Source organism: Phytophthora cinnamomi (genome assembly GCF_018691715.1).
Source record: "Phytophthora cinnamomi strain GKB4 chromosome Unknown Contig38, whole genome shotgun sequence".
Taxonomy (NCBI): Eukaryota; Oomycota; class Peronosporomycetes; order Peronosporales; family Peronosporaceae; genus Phytophthora; species Phytophthora cinnamomi.
In genome coordinates, this window is record NW_027150971.1 from 1218951 (window position 1) to 1243622 (window position 24672).

The window sequence follows — 24672 nt, forward strand, 5'->3', positions numbered from 1 at the left end:
TCTGACTACTCATGCACGGCTTAGTCACGGTCGATCACGCCTCGGCTATTTGCAATTGCGAAGGCCAGCTGCTTCGCGAGCACGGCCTTGCTGGAGTAAGCCGGCAAATGCAACGTGTTCGTGCACGTACGAGCAAACGGCAGAGCGCAATCCACCTCGATGTTGTCGACGACTCGTCGGACGACCTCGAATGGTGGCTTGAGGGCTTGAAAACCACCGGGCGGAAGATTCGGACAACCGGTCGCATACAGCAGGAAGGCCCGTCGTTCTGCGCCTGGCATCTCCTCCAGCACCTCAAAGAAATACTGCACAGGCTGACTGTCCTTCGTGTATCCGTGAGCTAGCTTCGTATCCGTCCGCAATGATGCTACATTCCACTCGATGTCGTCTTCACCACATAGCAAGGATAGTAGCTCAGGAACAAACAATAATCGAAGTTTTCCCAACGGCAGCACTTCCCCGATACCATCCCGGAAGGCCAGTACCTGTGCATGGACGCCAGAGTCGAGCCACAATTCCAAAACGGCACGTACGTACAACGTCAAGTTGCTTACACTCACAGCAATATCTTCACCACCAGTAACCAACGGCTCCTGCGACAGCGGGTCGATGAACGTGAGCCCCACAGCATCCAGCCAATCATCTACGGACATCTGATCAATTTGGACGTCCCGTTCTCCAGCAGAAAGCCTCTTTGAGGCCTTGTACATTGAATGTAGAATTCGTCCATGGCTTAAGAAGATGTCGTTTAGCTTGTCCAACCCGAAACTGTCGCCAACCACAAGCTTCATAAACTGCGGGGACAGCGGCAACGGAAGCAAACGCTCGTCCATCAGCGCTTTACCCGCTAGTCTACCCATCATACGAAAGCGTTCTACAAGTTTCGGGCTTGGTGTGCGATGAGGAAACGGGAACAAACCATTGGAATGGCGAATCACAGCTCCATCGTCTGCAATGTCATCAACCGCGTCGTCGACCCCTTCGACCCGCCTAGCTGCTACTTTCACAGCCTCAGCCTCGTCGTCTTCACCGGGGATCCAATATCGGTTCTTTTGATTCTCCACAACAGATTGAAGCGCGTGCGCGGTTGTTGAGTAGAATGCCGCCGTGACTCCTGAACCGTAGCCTTTTTCGCCCACAAATACCACATCCAGAACGGCTTTGCGCTTCGCATGCATCTTCATCACAGCCTCAGCGGACTGCAGGATATTCTCGCGATGCACTTTGACACGCTCTTTTGGAATAGGCGATATGGAGATTTCTTGATTGTAAATTCCGCCTCCTACCATTGAAGAGGTTGAGTCGGTCGAGCTTTCCTCAATATTCAGTTGGTTGCGGAACCAGTGCAGCGAGCGGGTGCAACCAAACGACGTGGACCGGAACAGCTTTTCTCGCAATTCACGCGGGAAGAAAAACTTGCAATGGGTAACCAGCGCATCACACCAGGGCGGATAAATACCACTACACATTGAGAGCACATCTTGCATCTGTGTCTCCAGCTTATTATACAGTCGCGGGCTCGTCCATAGTGCTTCATCAAAAGACGTCGAATCCGCGCGAAATTCGAATAAATAGCGGAGCAAGCGCACCGCACTTGCCACCGAGTTAGGTACAGCGGGCCCGTCACGTGAACCAGTCTGTGCGGCAGTGATCCGGCTCAGCCACCGCGACGCGTCTGTAGCCCCGTTCGCGTGCATACCATCAATACTGACAATTCCTTGCGATAGTAGCCGCGTCGGCGGTTTGGACTCTAGAGCTACCAAAGGCTCTAATAATTCAGCATCGAAGCTCGTCGCATTCGAGTTCGAGGGCGATGGACTCTCCCACTCCACTTGAAAGTCGCAGTATAGCTTGTACGTTAGCTTCCAGGGCGGTAAAGCTGCATCCACAGAAGAAATTGAGTCGCCGGCTCGAGCACAATAGTCTTGACGCAGATCCTCGACACACTTCAGAACATTCTGATCACCAGGAAATCCGCGCAGCACCACGGGCTGTCGGAGCAGTTTTTTGCCGGACATGTTAGCAGCCTTAGACCCACTACTGTCGCTTCCGCTGGGTGAATCTTTCTCTTCTTCATCATCTCCACTGCTGCTACGAGACATACCGGAGGTCAACGCTTTTTCAGAGTAACCGCGCGATCGTAAAAACGTTAACAACTGCTTCGATTTTGCGCCATCCTTGCACTCGTGTGCCACGAGGGAAACAAATCCATCTGCCTTTAGCAAGCTCCGGCTTGAGTCGGGGTCTGCAAATTTCGAGAACATAACGCAATATTTAGCGTTCGAACCGGGGTGACCATACTTGCCTGAGCCACGTAGTATCACCATAAATGCAATGAACTTCTCAATATCCCACGGGGTTCCCTCCACTACAGTCTTGTGCTGGGCCACAGGTGACAGCTTTCTCCGTTTCTTTTTCTGGGATGACCCTGAACCTACACTTTCACTGAACGTATTGAAGACATCAAACAACGCCTTTCGCACGCCAGGTGTGGTCTCGTAACGCTGGGTAGATGGATCTAAATGAATAAGGAGTGACGCTGGGGACATGTCGTTGCTCGTCTTGGATCTGTCAAGGCGCTGCAGACCAAACTCGGACGAAACTACAATCCGATCCTGCGCTGCTGTGCTAACATCACATTTGCGGAAGCCAACCACCAGGTTAACTTTCGGCAATTGCGTACATGTCATCTTGGGTTTGGCACCCTCCGGTTTTAAATACGTTTGGAGTGCTGGCGCTTCGTTGGTTGGTGACTTTTGCTGTATAGGCGTTTTAGCGCTGGTGAAGGAGTGTGTTGATGCCGACGCTTCTTCTTCGGTTTGCACTTCACTTCCAAGCAGCTCATTCGGTGGAGAACTGGATTCAGAATGTTGTGCGGTTCTTGAAGCTTGCTCTGATGTATCGGCATCGTTAGGCGCATTCGAAACATTAAAAGTCGAATTGAGAGATATCAAATTGCGAAGTTGATCCATGGCCGTGCTAGAAGATCCATGTCCACCTCCAAGTCGACTGTGCTGCAGTGACCCCGCTACCCTTTCAAATGCACGGTGAATAGCAGAAGTGCTGCTGTTTTGGCCCCCGCGTCCACCAGCGAACAGTCTGTTCGACCCACCACGCCCTGACGCCATCTGCAGCGCCGCCAATAAGCGAGAAGGGCCGCGACCAGACAAAATGCCCCCATCGTTGGCGAAGTTCAACACGCGATCTTGATTCACTTTCACAGTGAGCGGCGATTGTGTTGATCCAAACGAGATTTCCACAAGAACCGTACTAGACTCACGAATAGATTCCAATCCCGAAGGGAAGCTCTTGATTTTCCCTGCTACACACAGATCTTTAATCCGTGATTCAGATGGTGGTAGAACCCACACACGGTCGCCAACGCTGCCAGCCAGCAAGGAGCTATCCCGAGCTGGGAATAATCGACGAATACTCATCGCCTCGATACGATCACTCTCACCTCCAGACTTGGGAGTAGGACCCTCTTGTGGTGGAAAGTGGATGCGGTCATTTCTCACTCGACTCTTCTCGATGTCGGCATTGACTTTAACATCCAGAAATCTGTTCGCAGGACTAGTCGCACCATTCGAAGACCCGTTACTGCTGTACACGCGGGTGACTTCTCCTAGTGCGCCGTCTACCTCAACCACACTGCCAACCTGCGGTTGGGCCGTCCGAGGGCGAATGTAATCAGAGGGTACCTTGCGTACAACCCTGTTTTCTGCTAGTAGTTTTACCGAGTGAGTAGTTTGTCTTGCAAGCATTTCTTCGCATGTTTGGTGCTTTCCACCAAGGGCCTCTCCCGAGTTATTCACAAGTACTGCCGCATGCCAAGCCCCCGGGAGATTTGATAGTTTCAGCGCACCAGAATTTTTTACTTCCACTTGGCAGGCATTTTCCCTATCGTGGTGAACTTTTTGCCCCGATGATTTACGTTTCCGCTTATTGGTTTTACGCTTCTTTTTGTTGTCTGAGTGTCCGCCATTGTCACCAGTATCGGGTGATCCGAAAAGTGCCAGATCCAACGAAATGTGCTCGTACACATCAATACTTCCTATTAATTTGCACTGTGAGTCATGAAAAACCATCTCAGACAGATCATCGTCGGATCCACCAACCGGTTTCACGAGGTGGTGTGACCGTGAATCGTCATACCCCACAACCAAGAACTCCCTCCATTTTCCCTCCACCACTTTCTGGACGGAATGCCCCACTAAATTGAGGTACAGCAAAGACAGATCCGAGTCAATCACTGGCATGCATCTAGCAATCGTTCTTTCAAAAGACTGGAAGTGCGTCAACGGTGATGAGTGGATCGATTTGCCTTTTGGACGACCAGTAGTACCTCCATGGGATCTACCGCCTACATTTCTATCACCAGGCCTCATAAATGCGATCTTCAGCTGTCGAGTCAGAGGATAGAGTTCTCTCCCCTTGCCAGTATTAAACGAAACCAACGGAAACGTCTCCTCTTGGGTAATGATATTCTGCAATCGGAAAAGCATGTGTTTCAGCGCAGAAGGGCAGCGCTCGAAAGCTCTCATCAGCGCCAATGCTCGAACTTCATCTAACTCCCCCCTTGGCGAAAGGTACTGAAGAATCGCCGGCAAGAGATCCGACTGCTTAAATTCGTACGTTGTGATGGAGTTCGGCTGCTCAAACAGATCAACCAAGTCAACCAGAATAAGATCTTTCTCGCATGAAGGCGACGAGCCCGTAAACTCTTTCAAACGTCTCGCAAGATTCCTGAGCTTGTGGAGATGAAGCATTCCGCTTTCAAGCATATCAGCGCGAAGAGATTTAAGGAGATCCAACCCCCTTCCAAAGATTGTATCACGTGAATTGCTGGAAGTTCCATCGGAAGTAGTGCTTACCCAGCATGCCGATTCATCATTCAGCTGCTCGATCTGCTCGCTGATACCCCGTCTTTCAATCTGATGAAAGATGGAAGATTCCTTGGATGATTTCCTGATCATCGCTTGCAAAATGCGAACTGCTAAAATAAAAGACGGGAGGTTGGGATTGTGAGCAACTGACGTTGAACTCGTACCAGCGGTGTCCGATGCAGATGACAGCGGCGTTGGGGCTGCAGCAGTGACCTGCTGGGCGGCCGGATCTGGGCTCGATGGACGATATTTATCGCCTTGCAGCAAGAAATGGACAGTATCCAGAATCAGCACCACGTCCGCTTCTTTCAAAGCACGAATAAGCTGAGATGGCGCCATTTCCAGTACACACGCCACCGTAGAGATAACTGAGCGCTCAACATTCTGGATGTCCATATCATGCAACACCGCTAGGAGGCACTGAGTAATGGCTGAACTAAACTCGTAAACCTCATCCGGCGTGGCAGTGAAACTCTTTTGCTCCAACACAGTATCATCATCCAGGCAGCCATTGTCGCTTCCAATGGATGCACAACCATGTCTGGTAGAGGCCATGTTGACGTCACCAACAGCTTCTTGATGAGCATTTTCAAACTTCACATCTGATTCAGAAGCAGTTGAGTCAAGGCGACGTTGCTCCGAAGGTGTCGCTTCGCTTGACATTCCATCATCGTAATAAATCATATCTCCATCACTGGACATTCCATCGTCACCCATATCCTCATCACGTGGATCCACACCATCATCATCATCGTCATCATTATAATCCATGTAGTAACCTTCCTCGCCTTCAAGCTCGTCGTCATCCATTTCGTCATCCTCATCTCCGTATTCATCGTCGTGATCCGATGGGTAAAACCACGAACGACTCCTACCAACGGATATCCCATCATCCTCCGACAAGTCGCTGTCATAATCTCGCATGCCAGGAGCTTGCTGATGAAGCTCTAACAACTTTTTCATAGGAGACGGAACGGAACTCGTGCCATCTCCACTTGATCTGTTATCGAACGAGTTGATGACGTCCATTACGGTCTTTTTTTCACGATCTTTTGCTTGCACACGTGCACCACATTGCAGCAAGAACGCAGCAACATCACAGCGTCCTGTTTTGGCAGCGACATGGAGAGCGGTACCACCGATCCCGACCTGGTGGATGTCAGCGCCTCGCTTCAATAGAAGTCGCACCATCCCGAGTGACGCACACTCCACAGCAACATTTAGAGGCTTGTCGATCTCGTTTCCTTGAACGTCGAACATTTTTGGAAAATTCAAGTCGGCACCATCCTTCAGAAGAACATTCACCGCAGGGATGGAATCTGCACGAATAAAGTCTAGAAGTAGCGTCGACAGCACATCAGGATCCGGTAGTGAGTTCAATCTATGGCGATTGCGGCGATTCCGAGGGGAGCTCAAAGCAGATCCTTTCGCATTAAGCCCATCCATCAAGTTGCGGCGGGAGCTATTTAAAGACCCCAAATAATTCTTTCTGCACACCATTCGAGTCAGCATAGCTGTTAGTCTTAAAATATTGGTCCGTAGAGCTGTCGACGATGATTGTAGCAGTGGCAGCATGCCACTAAAAAGTTCTGTGTATATCTTTTCATAGACGAATATGTTGACAAGCTGTGGCCGGCTGTCAAATAAATGAAGCAGCAGAGACACCATTGCAAGACGAGATTCTTCTGACTCGTCATTGCTTGCGTTCATCACGACAGCAACGAACTTGCGCAATACGTCCGGTGTCACAAGCTTCTCCATGACCTCGGGGCGGTCATGGGGAGTCCGATGGAATATCAACAGCAAGCACTTTGACGCCTTGACGTGCAGCGGAATGTGCTTGTGTTGAAGTACATGCCGCAAAAAGCTGACCAACTTGATGGCAAGTTCTAACGTGAGTTGGCCCTGCTGGGTCACTTTCTTTGGGGATGCAGCCCAAGAGACTGCCATTTTCTGGTTGTTTCCACTTCCGGATGATCGGCGTCGTTGACTAGGTTTTCCACCCCACCGCAACTTTATGCAGCCCTTCTGCAAAATACCAAGTGCCGTCATAAAAATACTTGGGTGGAAGCCGCCATCTTTTTCTTCGTCTCCATCCACAAGACTCGTCAGGAAATCCAAGTACCCGACAAAATTTCCATCCGCTAGCAGTTCTCGAAGGGCGAACGCTTCGGTGCTGCACATGCTCGACAACCCACTCAAACACTCCTCCACAACCATCTGCGCGCTCTTCGCGTCCCGCGGGCTCGCCCTAATTGCGTCGTCCTTCTTCCACGCTAACAGCTCCGTAATATACAACCCCACCACCTCCACCATCTTCGACCGCGCGAACATGTGCCGGTCCATCTTCATCAGATAGTTAATCGACTGCACTGCAAGCAGCCGAACTTCCACCGGATACGTCCGTTCCTGTCCGCGAAAAATATCTGCTAGCACTGTCAATAGCTCCGGGTCTTTCGCTGTCTCCGACGACGGCCCGGCGCCAAACCCGCGCATCAGGAAGGACGGGCCATCGCCCCAGTCGTTGTCCGCCGACGCGTCCATCATCGCCAGCGTGTGCGTCAACGTCTGCAGCGTATCCACCAGGCGGCTGCTGGAGGGTTCCAGCACCAGCTTCTTCAGCTCGTAGATGGAGAGGCCGTAGGCCATCCTCGCCCGCTCCTGCAGCTTCTTCTCGCGCTTCCTGCGCTTCCGCTTCTTCATCAGCGCCTGCTTCCTCTCGTCCTTGCTCCTCTTCTGCTCCCCCGCCGTTCGGCGTGCGCTCTTCGGCCGCTGGGCGAAGCAGTTGGCGCACGTGCGTCCGGCCGCGAGTGTGTCGCAGTTCCTGCAGATCCACGCGTCTCCTCCCTCGTCCTCGTCCTCGTCTTCTTCCTCGTCGTCGCTGTCGCCGCTGGACGCAGAGGACAGCGAGTCGCCGCCCAGCGCCGCCGACAGCCGCGCGATGGCCAGCCCCGGCGGCCGCGGGTTCAGCGTCCCGCAGACGCCGCACACGCGCATGGCCGCCGGGTTCACCATGGTGCAGGCGGCGCAGCTCCAGTCCGCGGCGCCGGCGAGCGCGCGCGCGCTGGCGGCGGGCGGCGCCGGGTTGGCGGTCTCGCACATCTCGCAGAAGCAGCGCGACGCCTCGTTGAGGAACGTGCAGGCGGGGCAGCTCCACTGCGCGGGCGCCTTCTCTTCTTCTTCTTCTTCCTTCTCTTCCTTCTCTTCTTCTTCTTCTTGCTGCTGCGCGGACGCGTCCGGCGTCTTGCGCTCCTCGTCCTCGCTGTTGCGGCTGGCGCTGCGCTTGCGCTTGCCGCCGCCGCGGCGCTTGCGCCCGCCACTTCGACTGGGCGCGGCCGGCTCCATCAGCTGCTGGCTCGCGCTCTTCTCTGCGGTTTTTCCACTGACACTGACTGGGCGAGGGCACGGGCCGCGCTAGGTACGAGGCGGGAATCGGAATTACCGGGGCGGACTTCAAGGTCCACAGCTGCAACTATGCACGCGAATGCTGAATGAACAAACACTCCACAGAGATTTCTAATGGATGTATTATAGTATGTGACTTTAGTTCTTTTTTAAGTGGTTTTTAGTGAGAGAAGTCTGGATCGGAAGTGTCGATCGGAATGCAATACAAGATCTTTTACAGTTTCGAGCAGAACGAGGCGAGTTGAAGTGGTTGATGGTGGGTTCTTGGGCTTGGTGACTCGCCACCTTGTCGCCCAGCTCTTAGCTGGTCCTCGTATTTTTATCGACGGCATTTGTTGTGGAGATGAAAAAGCTGGAATTAGCGGCGCTGGCGGTTGTGCGTTTCGTTCTGCACACAGCAGTGACTGCGGTTGAGGCGAGTAACTTGCTTACTCGATCACTCGGAGGCGCTTGCTTATTCACAGCTTTCATGGCGTCTTCCGTGCGGCGAGGCAGCGTTGGGTTGGATGGGGCCGAGTCCCAATACTGCGACCTCTCCGTACGCGCAACCTTGTTGTTTCTGCTGTTGTGTTGCATGGTGAACTTACAGCCTTCTGCTGCAGGGGCGAGGACTCACGTCAGGGCAGGTTGACCGCACCCTTCGCGTGTTTGCGACAGCCGACACCATCGACTTGTCCAATAACGAGATTGACAAAGTCCCAGCGTCGGTACCCGCCGAGGTCGTGACGCTGGACATCTCGTTCAACGTGATCGCCAGCCTTCACGGCATTGAGCGCTTGAAGTTCGTGCAGGAGCTGCATCTCGCGTTCAACCGCCTAGACGACGCAAGTGCGCTTGAATTCTGCCCCCGCCTGGTTCGTCTCAACTTGAGTGGAAACAGGTACGCGTCGCTGGTGCTTCTTGTTACAGTAAAAAAAACACTAATTGAATGTCGGCTGCACAGGCTCATGAACACAAAAGGTATCGAGACGCTGGAGTATTTGGAGAATCTGGACGTCTCGGACAATCTAATCGAGTTGTACGTGAGGGATACAGTAAAATTGCAGTTGTGTACGCAAGATCTTAAAACCCCTGATGGTGTTGTGTTCCTGCAGCCCAGAGGCACTGCGAGCCCTATCGATGAACCAGAACCTTACGCATCTCACGATTCGAGGCAACCCTCTTAGCCAAAAGCCGGGATATCATGTTCCCATGCTGGATATGATTCCAAGCTTAATCATGTTGGACGACAAGAAAATGCGCAGCACAGTCAAATACAAGACGAGAGAAGTATCGGCCACCAAGTCCCTATCATATTGTAAGGTTGCTCGTCGTTCTTCCCGTGCAACTCGTTACTAACGCAATTTATTTGTTCCAGCGCGGATCTATGACGATAAGAAACAGTTTGTCATCCACAAGCAAACTCGGCCTCGACCTGCCACCACTGTACAGCCACTGCTTCCTGGAGATCCCGCATCAAAATACGACGGCACAATGTTTCTGCCACCTCCGATCGAACCCACTCACGAGCGCGCTCGAGCAGGCTTTCAGAAATACCAACAAGGCACAACTCCGATTTCACCGCCACCAGCACCATTTTCACCAAGTATCACCAAAGCTCCGCAGTCGCCATCGAAATACCGTGCTGCACCCTACTTGAGTATGTACGACCGGCTTGCGCAGTCAAACGGAATTCCAGTCAACAGACCCGTTGCTCCGTCCATCAAGCCCATCTTGGATCTCAATCCAGCACCAATCAAACCGGCGCGGCCACAGAGCGAAGATCAACGTGGCACTGCTCGCTTACAACAGTCTGTCACCAAGCCGACGAAGGAGGTTCCCAGAGGTAAGCGTAGGGATCGCCAACTTTTTGTCGTTATGCGCCATATTGACAGTGCATTTTGCTGGGCCTCGTTAGCAGGTTCCAGTACGCCAAGGAAGACAGCAGCTTCTCGCACAGCAGTTTATCACTACGATCGATGGCAGGAACCGCAACAACAACACCGGCGTGCTTCACCAAGTGCGTCCACTTCGTCGGTCAGACGCTCATCCGTCAAAGCTGAAGCTCCAGTATCATCAGGGCATACCCTTTTGGACGACAAGCAACGGAATGTCTTGAGCGTCATTCAAAACCTCATCCAGCACAAAAGACAGACTCTAGCGACCCTCGGAGCGCAAAAAGTAGGAGGAGCGGGCACTTCAACTCGTTCGCACGAGTACAACCTAGCAGGCCAAATCGTGCGGTAATCAGTTGCATGTAACCTAATAGAGCAGAAAAAGTGTGGTCAAAATAAATATCGGATTAAGATTCGTCTACCAAGTAGTAGCCTCGACTGAGTTAGCCAAGATCTGCATCACAAGCCTCAGCACCAAGTAGCTCCATGCAATTCACTGACGGGAAGTAGTGCAGACGATCTCGGGAAAAATCAACGTATCGGAGCTCTCCTGGCGACATAAAAGCAATTTCGGTCTCTTGGCTTGGAGGACATGTGGGTAGTCTGAATACGCTGGTGACGGGGGGCTGAGAGTTGCGAAAAACTCGAGCGTAAATAATTCTATCAGTCATCAGCTCTTCCAACAACGATCGCATGTCCTGTAGACTGACAATCTTTCGCATCTTCTTGTGAACGGCGGTGTCTTGAATACCTGGGCAGCACATAACGATATTCACCATCTTGCGCTTCAATTTGAGAGCCATCTTTGTGTTGACGCTACCGTCCAAATGAAACCACGGGCGTGCAACAACCGTGCTGCTCTTGTCAAAAAGGAAGTGCACTTTCTCTGCTGTTGAGTCGCTCGTTATCCGGTACGGGTGTAGTGTCCACAGATCGGCAAATTCCCGGAGTATAAATCGACAGTGATCATAACCGTTGACCTCGAGTACCCTCCCCTGTCGTGTCATCTCGTCCACTTCTCGTTGAATTAAGACGCGAGGGACAGTGTTACAGCCAGAATTAAGCCCAGAAATGGCGTACCTGCTGCTCAGTTCGTTGAGAGTTGCGCCCGCCCCAGCAACTTCGGCTAGGGTGATCGCCAACCACGACCTCAAGGAATGCTCCGCCGCGTGTTTCCTTCGTCTGTATCTCGTATCCTTTCCTGACACTTGATGAATCGGCGCACTACCTGAAAAGGCCTCCACCGCTTTAATATTTCGTGCTGGAGTTTTCGCGTCTGAAACTCCGAAAACAGACTTTACAGACCAATACTCCTTCAAAAAGTCTTCTGGAAACACCCCGCCCCACTGCCGCGACAAATGTCCCGCCAGTCCCTTTACAGCCATAGCCCGCTGGATCTCACGGTTTTCCGTGGAGTTTTTTCCCGGCGGCACATACGACGGAATGAGATGAGAGAATCCCGAAACCATCGAGGACAGCGCCACAGCAGCCTGACCAGACGACATGTTAACTCCGACCTCGTGCTCGAAGTAACGATCATTTTCTTCAGCCACCATCGTGGCTTCGTTAACATTTTCGTTGACGAACGACAGATACTTAGCAGCTTCGCAGAATGTCTCCATTAAATAGTGAGGAACCTTCAAGCTTTTCATTTCGAACACTTTCGAATGAACTTGAAAGCCTCGCTGCTTCTGATCCTTCCCTTCATTCGCTTGTGGCGTTCGGGTAATTATTCCAGCCAGCCACAGATACCTCCACACCAACTTCACTTCACTTTCTTTCCAGCTGCTCATGAGCATATCGGCTAGAACAGAGTAATAACTAGATCGTTCGTGCAAGATCACTTGCAGTGCACGGCACAACAATGCTGCCAAGCGCGGTTGTTGCATGATTGCGACCTCCTCATGGAACTCGCCTCCAGGATTCTTCATGTGAGTGATAGTGAGTTTTGCTCTTTCAACCCGCGCTTGAATAGCCGGAGCTTCCAGTAAATCGTTCACACGCAGCATGCACTCGATGGGTTTCTTCTTAAAAACCTTTCCAAGTTCCTTCCACGAAATCAAAGTGCGAGAAAGACCTGTCGTTCGAAACGCAACACGTTCTTCTTTCCTTTGTAGTGCCAATGGAACCTCCACGAACCAACGACACGACATTTGTTCCAGGTAGAGGTCTATCAACTGCAGGTCTTCTTCAAACGTCCATGTATGAGTTCGACGGGTTTTCTTAGCACCAACTTGCTTCCGGAATTTACTGACACCTGCTTCACTTGTGTCTACTGGTGCCATGAAGGGCGAAATTGTGCCGTTGCCAGTCTTTGTAATCTTACGCCTCTTTTGGGATGGCAACTCCGCAGCTGGCACATCCGATTGGAACTGCTTACGCTTTAGCATCTGAATAGGACCCGCAGCCGCCTTAGCTCGAGCAGTGCTACTTTTCGTGCTCGTCGTTGAATGAGGCACCCATGCCTTGAGAACGTAGATGTTATGATCCGACAAGGGGGCGGATTGAATGAGCGCGCCATCAAGTTTGATGCTCACACCATTACGTTCCTGAGATTTGGTACCTAACTGAGCCCCCTCAACGCTCAAGAAGCGTAGTGATTTCCAGTAGTCTTTGACATCGTCAATCTCGTTGAAATCGAACTCAAGGGGCACGCGCCCCGTAAAGTGCTCGCTTTTGCTTTTACACGAAAATCCCGGCGCATAAGCATACGAACACTCGGATGGAAGACGGTGTAATACGCTTGTTCCTTGCTTGACGCTAATGTGGACTCGACGCTTGATTTTGAACAGTCCCCCCGACAACGTTGCAAAGGCCACCCTTGAAACAATGGAATCAAAGTCATCGGATGACTGAAAAACGTTAAATAGTCCAGCAGAGGGAGTATCGCGCACTGCTTGGAGAAGCCTCAGGTCAAGCAAAACCCGCACAATCTTCGAAAATCGATCTGCTTCACATCCGCGAAGCTTGTCTGCAATCAATTGAGGCAACACGTCCCACGAACCACCTTTCGTTGCAGCCAGCCTAACAGCCGCTTCTTCGCAATCAGTTAGTAGTTGTGGTACACCAACAAGCTGAATGTACTCCTTCACGGTCAAAAGATCCAAAACATCTTTCAGGGCGAACGACACCTCCTGTAAGCCATTACGCGGTGAGCCATGGCTCATGTTACTATTGCCACGTGACATAGCAGTCCCGGATATTCCAACAGCATTCTGACGGTGTAGGTGCTCGAGTCGATCCCAGATCATAAGATGGAAAGCCCGGCACTTGTACATAATACCGAAAAACATACCAAGTCTGCGGCTCTGCTTTTGCAGTTTTGCAAGCCCTAATCGTGCCAGTTTGTACGACTCAGCAGTATACTTGACAACTTCCTGATCGTGAGACTCCTGGACTCCGTTTTCCTTGACCCCGCAACCACCGCTGTGACGCTGCTTCTTTCGGTTAGATACAACGACATAGTCGTCATTGTCATGATCCACCAGATTCGCCTGATACTTTCTCTGCTGTTCTTCCTCATACGCTTTAATGAACTCACGGATCGCTTCACGACTGCGCTGATATCCAATTAAGACGGCACACTTTACCTTACGATGGGCTTTCTGAAGAACCTGCCTCGGTGGCAGAGTAATATCCATTGTCGTCATTTTCTTTTCCTCAACCAGCTCATCGACAATACGGCGAACTGAGCGAATGTCCATGGTGCTGGCTTCTGCCACCCGTTCCATCTCAATCAGGCCAGTTCGTAGCTGGTGCAGTGAAACAACTTTCTCCATTTGCACGCGCTTCAAAATGTAGTTCCTTCGTCTGTCAATCGTTGACGCCCTCACCATACCTCTAGTTGCCTCCTTCATGGTGCCTGGCTGAAGTTGCCCACTATCGTCTGTGCTGTCTAATCCTTTAGGTGTGCTGTACTTGTCAGCAGCGCGGGTTACTCGCACACCAACATCGGGACCTACCGAACTCGAGCTGTTAACGCTTGCAGGCTGCTGACTACTTTCATCATTCTGTTTCCCCGCACCCGGTACGAACATCCGATACATCGTACTCTTACCTAGAACGACTTGCTCCACAGAAATGTTGTAGTTTGAAATCAATCCCTGCGCCAGTTTATATGGCAGCTTAAATGTAGGAACACCTAACACGTCTCGGAGTTCAGGAACGGTTGCACCAACTTCCGCCCGGTCTTGAATAGCCACAAACATTTGCTCCATAATCCCGCGTTCGACAACAGGGCGGCCGACGGCCACAGTGTCGGGCCCAAGCTCTTCGAAAGTGACCGATGAGACCCGCCGCCGACCAGATACGCCAGATGAACCATCGCGAAGACGGACACACCACAATTTTCGACCAATGTACTCACTACCAGTTTTGCATCGTGCCATAAACAACTGTAGGGGAAAACCTGGTTTCGAGTTCATTTGCTGGATGAAATAGTTACGCAATTGTTCTTGGTGCCGTTTACCGTAGCCCAGCTCGCGACCAATATCAGCGAACACACAAGTCCGTTCTCCTCGTGCCTTCATCATGCCAACAATGACTTCCGCCAAAACTTCTTTTGGGAAAGATTGCCGTGCGATAGTTGCAGACGGTGATATCATGGATGGGTGAAATTTGCTAGCGAACCGCCGTAGGTGAACGATGTTGAATCGCCTCTGGTCTGCCGTGATAATATTTTTTACAACGTAGTTCGACACAATCAGCATGTCCAGCAGATAATGCAGCTTCCGCGAGTCTCCAAACAGCCGCGAGTTGGTCAGCGCAGCGGCATTCTCGCCGCGTACTCTAGCGCGGCCGATAATCTCCAGCAGGTCAAACTGCGGCGAGATCGTGTCCATGAGACTGGCGTCTTGCACACCCAAATACTTCAGTCGCAACGCCTCGCACGCCACTACACCAAGCACGCCGTCCTGATTGCTCGTGACAGCTTCTTCGTAGCTCAAGCCACCTACGTCCACCACGTCTCCGAGGCGGTAGCCCCGTGGACTTCGTAATACCCACCGCGTCTCGTCCGCAGCATCGCCAGCCTCCTGTTTAATACTAACTTGTGCATCTGTCTGCTGCTGCGTCTGTGTCTGGTCTCGTCTCCGTTCCTCCGGGTCTTCCTTCACCTCCAACTCGCCCGTCACTCTGTCATCCTCTCCTTCCTCCACCATCACCACGTCTCCGTCTCTATGTCCATCACTGCTGCCCTGCCGCCGCCTGCGTAGTCGTCCAGCACCCTCCACTTTGTCTCCTCGAGTCTCACAGTCCGCGTCTGACAGCCTCCGCCGCTGCTTCTGCGCCGCGATGCGCCTCATGGACGGCAGCACGGGCTGCAGCGGCTGGCTCTTGTGCTTGAGTCGCTTGGGCGTCCTGTCCGCCTCGTCGTCCGCTCTGCCCTTGGCTGCGGGCGACTCGCCGCTCGGACTGGCGAGCAGCGTGGTCTTCCACTTGCGCTTGCGCCGCGGCGTCGACGCGCCTCCGTCCTCCGCGCCGAGCAGCGGCTTGCGGTCGAGCTGCTTGTCCTCCAGCGGCCGCATCACGTGGAAGCTCAGCTGGCCCTCCATGCCGCGCAGCACGCGCCACGCGTAGCGGCGGTAGGCCACGTCCCGCTGCGGGTCCATGGCGTCGAACAGCGCGCGCAGCGGCAGCCCGCAGCGGCCCTCGAGCCCGATTTCCTCCAGGCAACGCGCGACGAACTGCGGCATGGAGCACTTCACGGCCATCGCTCGGTCGCGCAGGCAGGCAGAGAGGCAGGGCTGGAGCTCTGCTGCAGACTGTCTCCAGTCGACGATGAAATGGTGGAGAAGGCTATGTGTGAGTTTTATCGCTGAGGCTGCGCAGTTATTCCGGAACACGCAGCAAAAGCGGAAATTTGGCTGGCCGTCCCGAAAAATATTGTGGGCGCTCTTCGTCCAATCAAGAGTTGGCGATTTTTTTTCAGGCGCAATATTTCGGGTTCAAGCGGAGGTGCGATATTTCAGAATTTGGGCGATATTTCAGAATGACGAGAACTAGTGGTGTCCAGTGCACACCTCATAACGGACGTCGGCTGTGAACGCATACACGCCGGCGGTGTTGCTGTCTGCGTGGCCATCTGCGCCTTCTGTTGCTCGTACCTGCAGCAATTGGCAACTAGGGAGTTATGTTTTTTGGAATATTGTTTTTTGGGGTCACCCGCACATCCATCATACTGAGAATAGAATTTTGCAGGGTTTTGTTGTATTGACAAACATCTCTTAGTGTACGAGGAGGCACTCTACGCTAGCTGGCGGCGAAGAAGCATCCGAACTGCATCATATTCACTGTTAGTATCATACAAGCATACCAAACGCAACTAAGAATATCATATAACCACTATGCCGACTGCTTGCTCGGGTCGGCTGTTCACGCGGGAGGGTACGGGGGCGGCGACGGTCGCGAATCGATTGATAGTCCCATATGCTGTCTGATACCGCACTTCAAATTAGCCGCGCATCTGTCATGATATGTTGTCCATGCGTGAGCTCCTCGTATCCCTTCCGTTGCGCGAGGTGGAGCACGAGGGTGTTGATGAGCCGCTTTGCCCACAAGTGCCTCACCTCGTACTCGTCTTCGCCAAGACCCCCTTTGTCAGCCCCAGCCGGTCCGCCGCGCCGAATCAGCATTTGTCGTCTACTTCAGAGTCACGGTCAGTAGTGGACCTAGTTTAGCTCACTACTACGGCTTACATGTGCGCGGCGTGTATGAGGAAGCGTTAGGGTTATTTATTCATGAGTTAACTATACTCGAGTCCACGAGTATAATTTAAAACAAATAAAGACACAATGAGTCTCCTCTCGTTACCCACAAGAGCGGCGTGTCAAAGGGAACGCCCGTCCGGTAGACGCGCGAACCCAGCGGCGTCGTTGATGGGCGTTGCTTGGCACCATGACTTGTTGCTGGTGAGGCCTAGAGCTGATGATATCAACAAGGAGAATGACGACGTGTTCGCTATGCGCTTTGTACTCGAGTGCCTGTTCCGCTACATTGCATATAGCAGTGGTGCATTCCGTAAAGTGACAGAGCACTTTGCCGCGCTACTTAAACTCCAATTGCGACCTCTCATCCTACGGTTTACCGTTTGGATTCAGCCTGAGTCCTGTACCCGAGTCTGATCTGGCTAGGAGCGTGATTGGCAGAACCTGTGTTGCAGGGTACTGAACCCTGGTACACTGTACCAGTTCCGAGGTACCCGAACCGGTCCAATACGACCACACGTTGATTAGACGAGTAGGTTGATTGGACGAGTAGTGTAGAATGATGGTTGATTAGACGCATTAGTTGATAGGACGCATGGCCGCGTGTCTTTAGCACTAGCCTGGGGTGTAAGCTCCAACAATCCAATCACTTCTGAATTTCGATTCAACCCCCCAAGTGACCTTCCTCGCCTTGCCCCAAGCCTCGGCGGTGTCTACGACCAAGTCTCCAAGTGCAAGACCCAACTACGACCTTCTTCAGGTTATGAACCCAAGCACCATGTCCTCTGTCCAAGACGCCAAGATCTCCATCGACAAGTTCAACGGCGACAACTACGCCGCGTGGAACCGCAACATGCGTGGCGTGTTCCTGACCAAGTCGGTGTGGAGCGTCGTGAACCGCGAGACGAAACCAGCTTCGCGGACACGAGGGCCAAGGACGACTACGTCAAGTCGAGCAACATCGTGTTCGGCCTGATGTTGCTCCACATGGATGCTGACTATCATCACGTGGTCGACGACTGCGAGGAAGCGTGGGTGGCCTGGACGCGACTGCGTTCGCTCTACGGGGGATCGCAGAAGGCTGGGCGCATCTACCTGAAGCGCCAGCTCGTCAGCATGGAGATGGCAGAAGGCGGCAATGTGCTTCATCATTGCAATGAAGTCCTCAACATCAGCGCCAAACTCAGCAACATCGGTGCCAAGATGGAGGATGAAGACGTGGCGATCTGCTTGCTCAGGAGCCTGCCCAAGAGTTTCGAGAACGTCGTTCTCACCTTGGAGATGAGCAACGCAGAGCTGCGTACTCAAGATGTGATCAAGGTGCTCACGAATGAGTACATCAAGCGGCAGGGCGAGAAGACGGCTCAGGTGAAGACTGAAGACGCTGCGAGGGCCTTCAATGCCGAGCGTGAAAGTCGCCACTGCACGTACTGCGGAAAATCGGGGCACGTCATGGAAAGTGCTGGACCAAGCAGTAGGAGGAGAATCGAGGTGTACGACGTGGCCGGTCTGGTCGCGGTGCGAACAACGTCCAGTGACGCGACGACAGCGATGACGACTGCGTCGCGTTCGCGGTCTCTATGGAGTGTGGAGTGTCGTGTAGGAATACGCGCTAATTTATATAAGGCACACTTTCCCCACCAACAACACCCACCAAGTCACCGAAGACTCAATGGGCTTGTTAGGATTAGAACCTGAAGGCCCAGGAGCTTTCCCTTGCACCGGGTTGATGTTTCCCCTGTGTACCGAGCTTCCGCTAGTCGACGGACGGAAGACTCAGCGTCACTAGCCACGAGCAAAGGCTAGCACGCTCTCACACAACGTAACGGGGTTACACGCACAAGTGGCTACAAGCCACTTGTGAATTTAACAGATAGGTTATCTGTTAAAAGTTTTAGATACTTCCTCACCTTGGTGTAAGCCACACCAATGGATACATTGAAGTGGGCCACCACAATAAGTGGTACACACCTACCCAAAGATCCTATTGGTAGAAAGCAGCATCTTTCTACCAATTAGAGACGTGCATACTGGCGGGGCTCTGACAGCCAGCCGCTGTCAACCCCTTTTATAGATGATAAACAGTTTTTAGCAGATTTTAGAGGAAGATCAATTTACAAATAATACAGTTCTCATTTTACCTAATCTAAGTCACTTGGAATCCTTTCTTACTTAACTTATATTTGTGTATTCAAATATAATTAACCTAAGTAATTACTAAGTACTTACGCTTCCTCATACACGTAGCGCAACGTGTAAGCTAAAGTAGTGAGTCAAGTTAGACCCACTACACACAAAATATACCTCGCAGGCCCTCAGAAGGAAGGGTCCCGGCCTTTTACGGCGTGATACGAGGGTGCCGGAGCTATACTCCGGCGGGAAGAAATAAATGGAGTGCGCTCTCGCTCCTCCAGTTCCTGGCGACGACTCGTCACTACCAATACACCGGCCACTAACTCTTGGCCCTGCCAGGGATGAACACACGCTACACTAGTAGATGTACCCACCGACATAATCCTACCTACCAGGTTTACCTTGAGCTGCAGGTCGTTCACTGCAGGCACCGGTGTCGCCCTTGCGTGGTTGGGAGGAAAAGCTGTTCTGTTATTGTTGCCCGAAGGCTTATCTTGTCTTCTCTTAAGTTTCCTATCGATCAATACAAATATCAAGTATAAACGCGTCCGTTTTTGGACCGCCAGTTGTAACTCACGACTCTTCGGCGCTTTCTCTGCGACGTGGCGGCGTTACCGACGACTCAAACGGCCGCTGAAACGCCACCGACGACTGGGGACAGGCGACGATGACTCATAAGTTCGGATCTTGCCAGTAGGTTCGCCCCGCACTTAGCGAGCTGCAACCGCCCACGTTTGACTTGGGACCGTCGACGAGTCATCGTCGCCGGCCTATTTAGGCCAATCAGCGATCGGGGGGTTTGGTCCAATGACTAGCGATGGGTTGTGACTTGCCAGTTGGCGCCGACGCCTCGAGTCTTCTTCGCCCCTCGTCCCGCCTTTGGGTTTTGGCTTCGGATTCATTTCCCGATACCACAGGAGTCTCCAGGACCAACAAGTTTCAAGGCTCATGGGCGATCGACAGTGGTGCCACGCACCACATCTGCAACGACAAGGCCAAGTTTGTCGACATCAAGGTGTGCGACGAAGGTGAACTCACGGTCGCCAACGGCAACACGGCCAAGATCATGGGAGCCGGGACGGTCATACAGCGGGTCACTTTGCCCAACGGCAAGGAGCGCGACATCTGCATTCAAAATGCACTTTACGTGCCAAGCATTAACAAGAACCTGCTTTCGGTGCCGCAGGTCAACCGAGGCGGACAGTTCAAGGCGGTGTTTGATGGTGCTGAAATGCACATCGCACAGAAGAAGTCGAAGAAAATCGTGGCTTCCGCGGGCCTGATCGACGGTCTCTACTGGCTCCGAGTTCCAATCTGCGCTGCGAATTCGGTGTCCAAGGCGTCGGTCAACGCGGTGGATCTTCATGCGCGTTTGGGTCACGCGCCGAATGACGTTCTTCGGAAGATGGTCTCAAGTGGCATGGTGACGGGTGCGAAAATGCCGACATCGTCGAAGAAGTCAAGCCAGTGTCATGGGTGCCAACAAAGGAAAATGGTGCAAAAGCCGTTCCCAAGCAACCCGAACAAGCGCAAGTACAAGCCGTTCGAGTTCCTCCACTTCGACATCTGCGGGCCCATGGAGGAAGAGTCGCTGGGTGGCAGCCGCTTCTTGCTGCTGATCACGGACGAAGCCAGCAGCTGCATGTCGGGATTCTGTCTGCGAGCCAGGTCGGAGAGTGAAGGCTGCTTACGCCGATTCATCACCAAGGTGGAGAAGCAATTCGATGCCAGGGTGAAGTTCGTGCGCCATGACGGAGCCGAGGAGTTCGCGACCAAGTCGCTTTTGGCATACTACGAAGACCACGGCATCGAAGTGCAGCCCACGGTTCGGTATGCGCATCGAACGAACGCGACGGCTGAACGCGCCAACCGAACCATCGTGACCATCGGCCGCAGCATGTTTCATTACGCATGGTTGGACAAGACGTTCTGGGCGGAAGCAGCGATGACGGCGATTTACATCAAGAATCGTCTGCCGTCACCCAAGTCGCCCGACAAAACTCCGTTCGAGATCGTCTACATGTCCAAGCCCAACGTCAAGCACATGCGGATCTTCGGGTGCAAGGCCTACGTTTTGACGCCGAAGGAGAAGCGACTCAAGTGGGACCTCAAAGCTCGTGAAGGAATTTTCATGGGTTACGAGGAGCGTTCCAAGGCGTATCGAGTTTATGACATCGAGGCGGGGCAGGTGATCATCTCTCGCGATGTCACATTCGATAAGTCAAGCTTCGATGACTCCAAGGCTGATGCTGGAGAAGAAGTCAACCGACTTACCGACGTTTTCGACGACATGCAAGTCTCCGACGACTCCGGCACAAGGGTGTTCACGCAGGCGGGGAAGCGCAAATCGCGTCCGGACAACCAAGATCGCGACATCCTCGTCGTAGTGCTGGACTCGATGAAGCAAGTGCGCCTGGACGCTCGGAAGATGAAGACCAACGTGAATCTACGGCGGCGCAAGAAGAAAAATCGGAAGAAGACGATGAAGACGGCTCGACCCCACCCATGTTCTGGCGTGCAAGTGCGAATGCTGTGGAAGCAAGTGACAGCGCGGAGCTGAAGACGTTTCAAGAAGCTGTGAATGGACCAGACCAAGTCCAGTGGCACAAGGCAATTCGCGCCGAACTCAAGTCAGTGTGGCTGCGAGGTGTTTTCCGCGCCACCAAACTACCTAACAACCAGCGCGCAGTCGGTACCAAGTGGGTGTTCAAGATCAAGCGCAACGCGGACGGATCGATCGAGAAGTTCAAGGCTCGGCTCGTCGCGAAAGGCTTCGTGCAGAAGTATGGCATCGACTACACCGAGACGTTTTCGCCCGTGGTCAAGTACGTCACGCTGCGAATGATCATTGCGGTTGCCAAGTACTTCGGATGGCCGATGGACCAGCTCGACGTGGTGACTGCATTCCTGTACGGCTTGATGAAGGAGAAGGTGTTCTACAGCGTGCCTGAAGGCGTGGAACTGGACGACGGTTTCGACTGCGTGGAACTACTCAAGGCGATTTACGGGCTCAAGCACGCATCGCGAGTTTGGAACGAGACCTTAGACGAGTATGTGCGCTCCATCGGTTTTCGCGTGTCAAGCTACGACCCATGCCTCTACATCAAGGTCGTCGATGGCGAATGCGTTCTGCTGCTGGTTTACGTGGACGACGTCTTGGTGACCGGAAGTTCGGCGGAAATGATCGCGGAAGTCAAGCGCCAACTCAAGTCGCGGTTCGAGATGACCAACAGTGGCAAGTGTTTTTTCATCCTCGGGATCGATATATCGACAACACGGTTGGCAGTGTTACGCTGAGCCAAGCTCGCTACATCAACGACATCCTGGAGCGCTTCGGTATGCAAGACTGCAAACCCGCTGCAAGTCCGATCGACATCAGCATCAAGCTAGTCTCAAGCGACGCCACGACCGAGTTGGACGCGCCATTTCGCGAGGCACATGCACTTGATGACATCGGCTCGCCCGGACATTGCGTTCGCAGTTGGCTACGTGTCACGCTTTATGGAGAACCCGCAAGTCGAGCACTGGATTGCAGTCAAGCGCATCTTCCGCTACCTTCAAGGAACCAAGTCGCACGGAATCCGCTTTTCGCCGGGCAAGGACATCGACTTTCAAGGTTACTCGGATGCCGACTGGGTTGGTGATCTTAGTGATCGCAAGTCTACGTCGGGCTACCTGTTCCAAGTCGCCGGCGGACCGATCTCGTGGGGTTCCAAGAAGCAATCAAGTGTGTCACTAGACAAGCGAGGCCGAGTACATCGCACTGAGTTGGCGATTCAAGAAGGCAAGTAGGTGCACAAGCTACTGTGCGAGATCCTGGTTGCTGCAGGCGGGGTCGCGCCCGAGTTGAAGATTTTCGAAGACAACCAGTCGTGCATCAAGATGACCAAGAACCCCGTCAACCATGGCCGCGCCAAGCACATCGACATCAAGTACCATCACATCCGCGACGAAGTCAAGCGCGGCGAAGTGATCGTCGAGTACTGCGAGACTGCCACCATGCTGGCCGACATCATGACCAAGGGACTTGACGGCTGCGCTCGGCGTTCACGCGTGTTCGCATTGAGGGGGCGTGTTGCAGGGTACTGAACCTTGGTACACTGTACCAGTTCCGAGGTACCCGAACCGGTCCAATACGACCACACGTTGATTAGACGAGTAGGTTGATTGGACGAGTAGTGTAGAATGATGGTTGATTAGACGCATTAGTTGATAGGACGCATGGCCGCGTGTCTTTAGCACTAGCCTAGGGTGTAAGCTCCAACAATCCAATCACTTCTGAATTTCGATTCAACCCCCCAAGTGACCTTCCACGCCTCGCCCCAAGCCTCGGCGGTGTCTACGACCAAGTCTCCAAGTGCAAGACCCAACTACGACCTTATTCAACTTGCTGTTTGGGTCCGAGGAGTAATTTCCCCGCCTTCAGATCACAGGAATAACATCTGCCTCTGCACATTTATCTTTAGCCGAGAACCGGATCCGCGTTGGCCAGAGCTACTGTTCCGTCGCTGTCCATCGTGATCTGCTTATGCCCAAGCGTAAGTAGTCGGATTATCCGTTTTGTCACTCCGTCGTCGATCTCTTCACAAAACCGAGTTCGGTCGTTCCGCCGTATCTCTCCGTAGCACCTTCGCGTACTCTGGCGATCAGCAGTTCCGCTACGTAAAGGCGCTTTGCAACTCGATTTCTAACGCCGCAAATTCAACTGCCCGCTACATCCTACAGGAAATGTCCAACCTGTTACTGCAGAAACTCGGAGAAACCTCGGAACTCATTTCTACGTACCTGGATCGACAGATCGTGAGATACGCGGTCGAACGTGCAAACAAGCGTCGTCGCCTCAATTAGTGGATGTCCAAGAGAAGTTCCGACGAAGCCTTCGATTACCTGGGCGTAGAAGAGACTCAACTGCTGCCTGAGCAAAGCGTAAACAATTTTTGGTTGCTGCAAACCAGAATGGCTTGTCAAGTGGCATGGACTACCTGGCCATGAATCCACGTGGGAGCGCAAGAAGGACATTAAGCATGTGTCGCACTGGAAGGTTCTCGTAAATGATTTCAAGAACCGCCAACGAGAAGTCAAGTCCGGGAGGATGTAGCGACGCACCAGCGTCGTGACCCTCGGCCAGGACGCTGAGGCGTCGGGTGCTACTCATTCTATTTTCTACCACGAAGTTACCGTACAGGCACGCGCCTGGGCACATCTAGCTTTTATGTTTGGACGAACAGAATTCAGGAGTGCACGACTTCTACATTCATTCTTTCATTTGGAATTCCTATACACGGTTCAAGTAAGACCTCGGACTGGTTCTGCTGAACCGCGGTCCTTGCCTACCTTCAAGATTCAACTTCAAGGACTACAGAGAATCTAGTATGGTGATATGCATATAATTATATAGGGTAACAAGGGAGTACCTCCTTGAGGTAGCCCATAGCCGACAACCAACCAACCATTTCAATCGCACTTTCCATTTTACCAACTTCCGCTCGAGTCTCCACAACGACTCTCAAGCCTCCTCCACCAAGACCGCGCCTAGCGACTCTTCAAACCATCCTCCGTGGATCTTCGCTCTAGTCGTCTTCTTCCTCTGCGCCCTTTCACCAGTCGCTACATCTGGTAGCACTTGTTGTAGTCCGGGAGGGGTGACAAGGTTCTAAAACCACAACAAAT

The 24672-nt window shown here is 52.7% G+C and overlaps 3 protein-coding genes across 4 annotated transcripts; 1 reads left to right on the plus strand and 2 right to left on the minus strand.

Moving 5' to 3' along the window:
- Positions 1-20: 20 nt before the first annotated feature.
- On the minus strand, positions 21-8231 carry IUM83_03373 (putative HECT E3 ubiquitin ligase; the record flags this gene model as incomplete). Of its 2 annotated transcripts, XM_067927371.1 has the most annotated exons (4): positions 21-1415; positions 4875-4993; positions 5051-6205; positions 6947-8231. In XM_067927371.1, the coding sequence occupies 4 exons, from the start codon at positions 8229-8231 to the stop codon at positions 21-23; spliced, it is 3954 nt and encodes a 1317-aa protein (XP_067791914.1). The 2 variants fall into 2 exon arrangements, with proteins under 2 accessions (XP_067791914.1, XP_067791915.1); XM_067927370.1 differs by lacking the exons at positions 4875-4993; positions 5051-6205; positions 6947-8231 and having other exon boundaries at positions 21-1184.
- A 529-nt stretch (positions 8232-8760) lies between these two features.
- Positions 8761-10333, plus strand: IUM83_03374 (Protein phosphatase 1, regulatory subunit; the record flags this gene model as incomplete). The annotated part of the gene is made up of 6 exons (XM_067927372.1): positions 8761-8829; positions 8894-9171; positions 9235-9309; positions 9386-9588; positions 9649-9716; positions 10166-10333. The coding sequence occupies 6 exons, from the start codon at positions 8761-8763 to the stop codon at positions 10331-10333; spliced, it is 861 nt and encodes a 286-aa protein (XP_067791707.1).
- Positions 10334-13117: 2784 nt separating this feature from the next.
- Positions 13118-15876, minus strand: IUM83_03375 (B-block binding subunit of TFIIIC; the record flags this gene model as incomplete). Its single annotated transcript, XM_067927373.1, has 2 exons — positions 13118-13136; positions 14795-15876. 2 exons carry the CDS (start codon positions 15874-15876, stop codon positions 13118-13120), a joined length of 1101 nt encoding a protein of 366 aa, XP_067791775.1.
- Positions 15877-24672: the final 8796 nt, after the last annotated feature.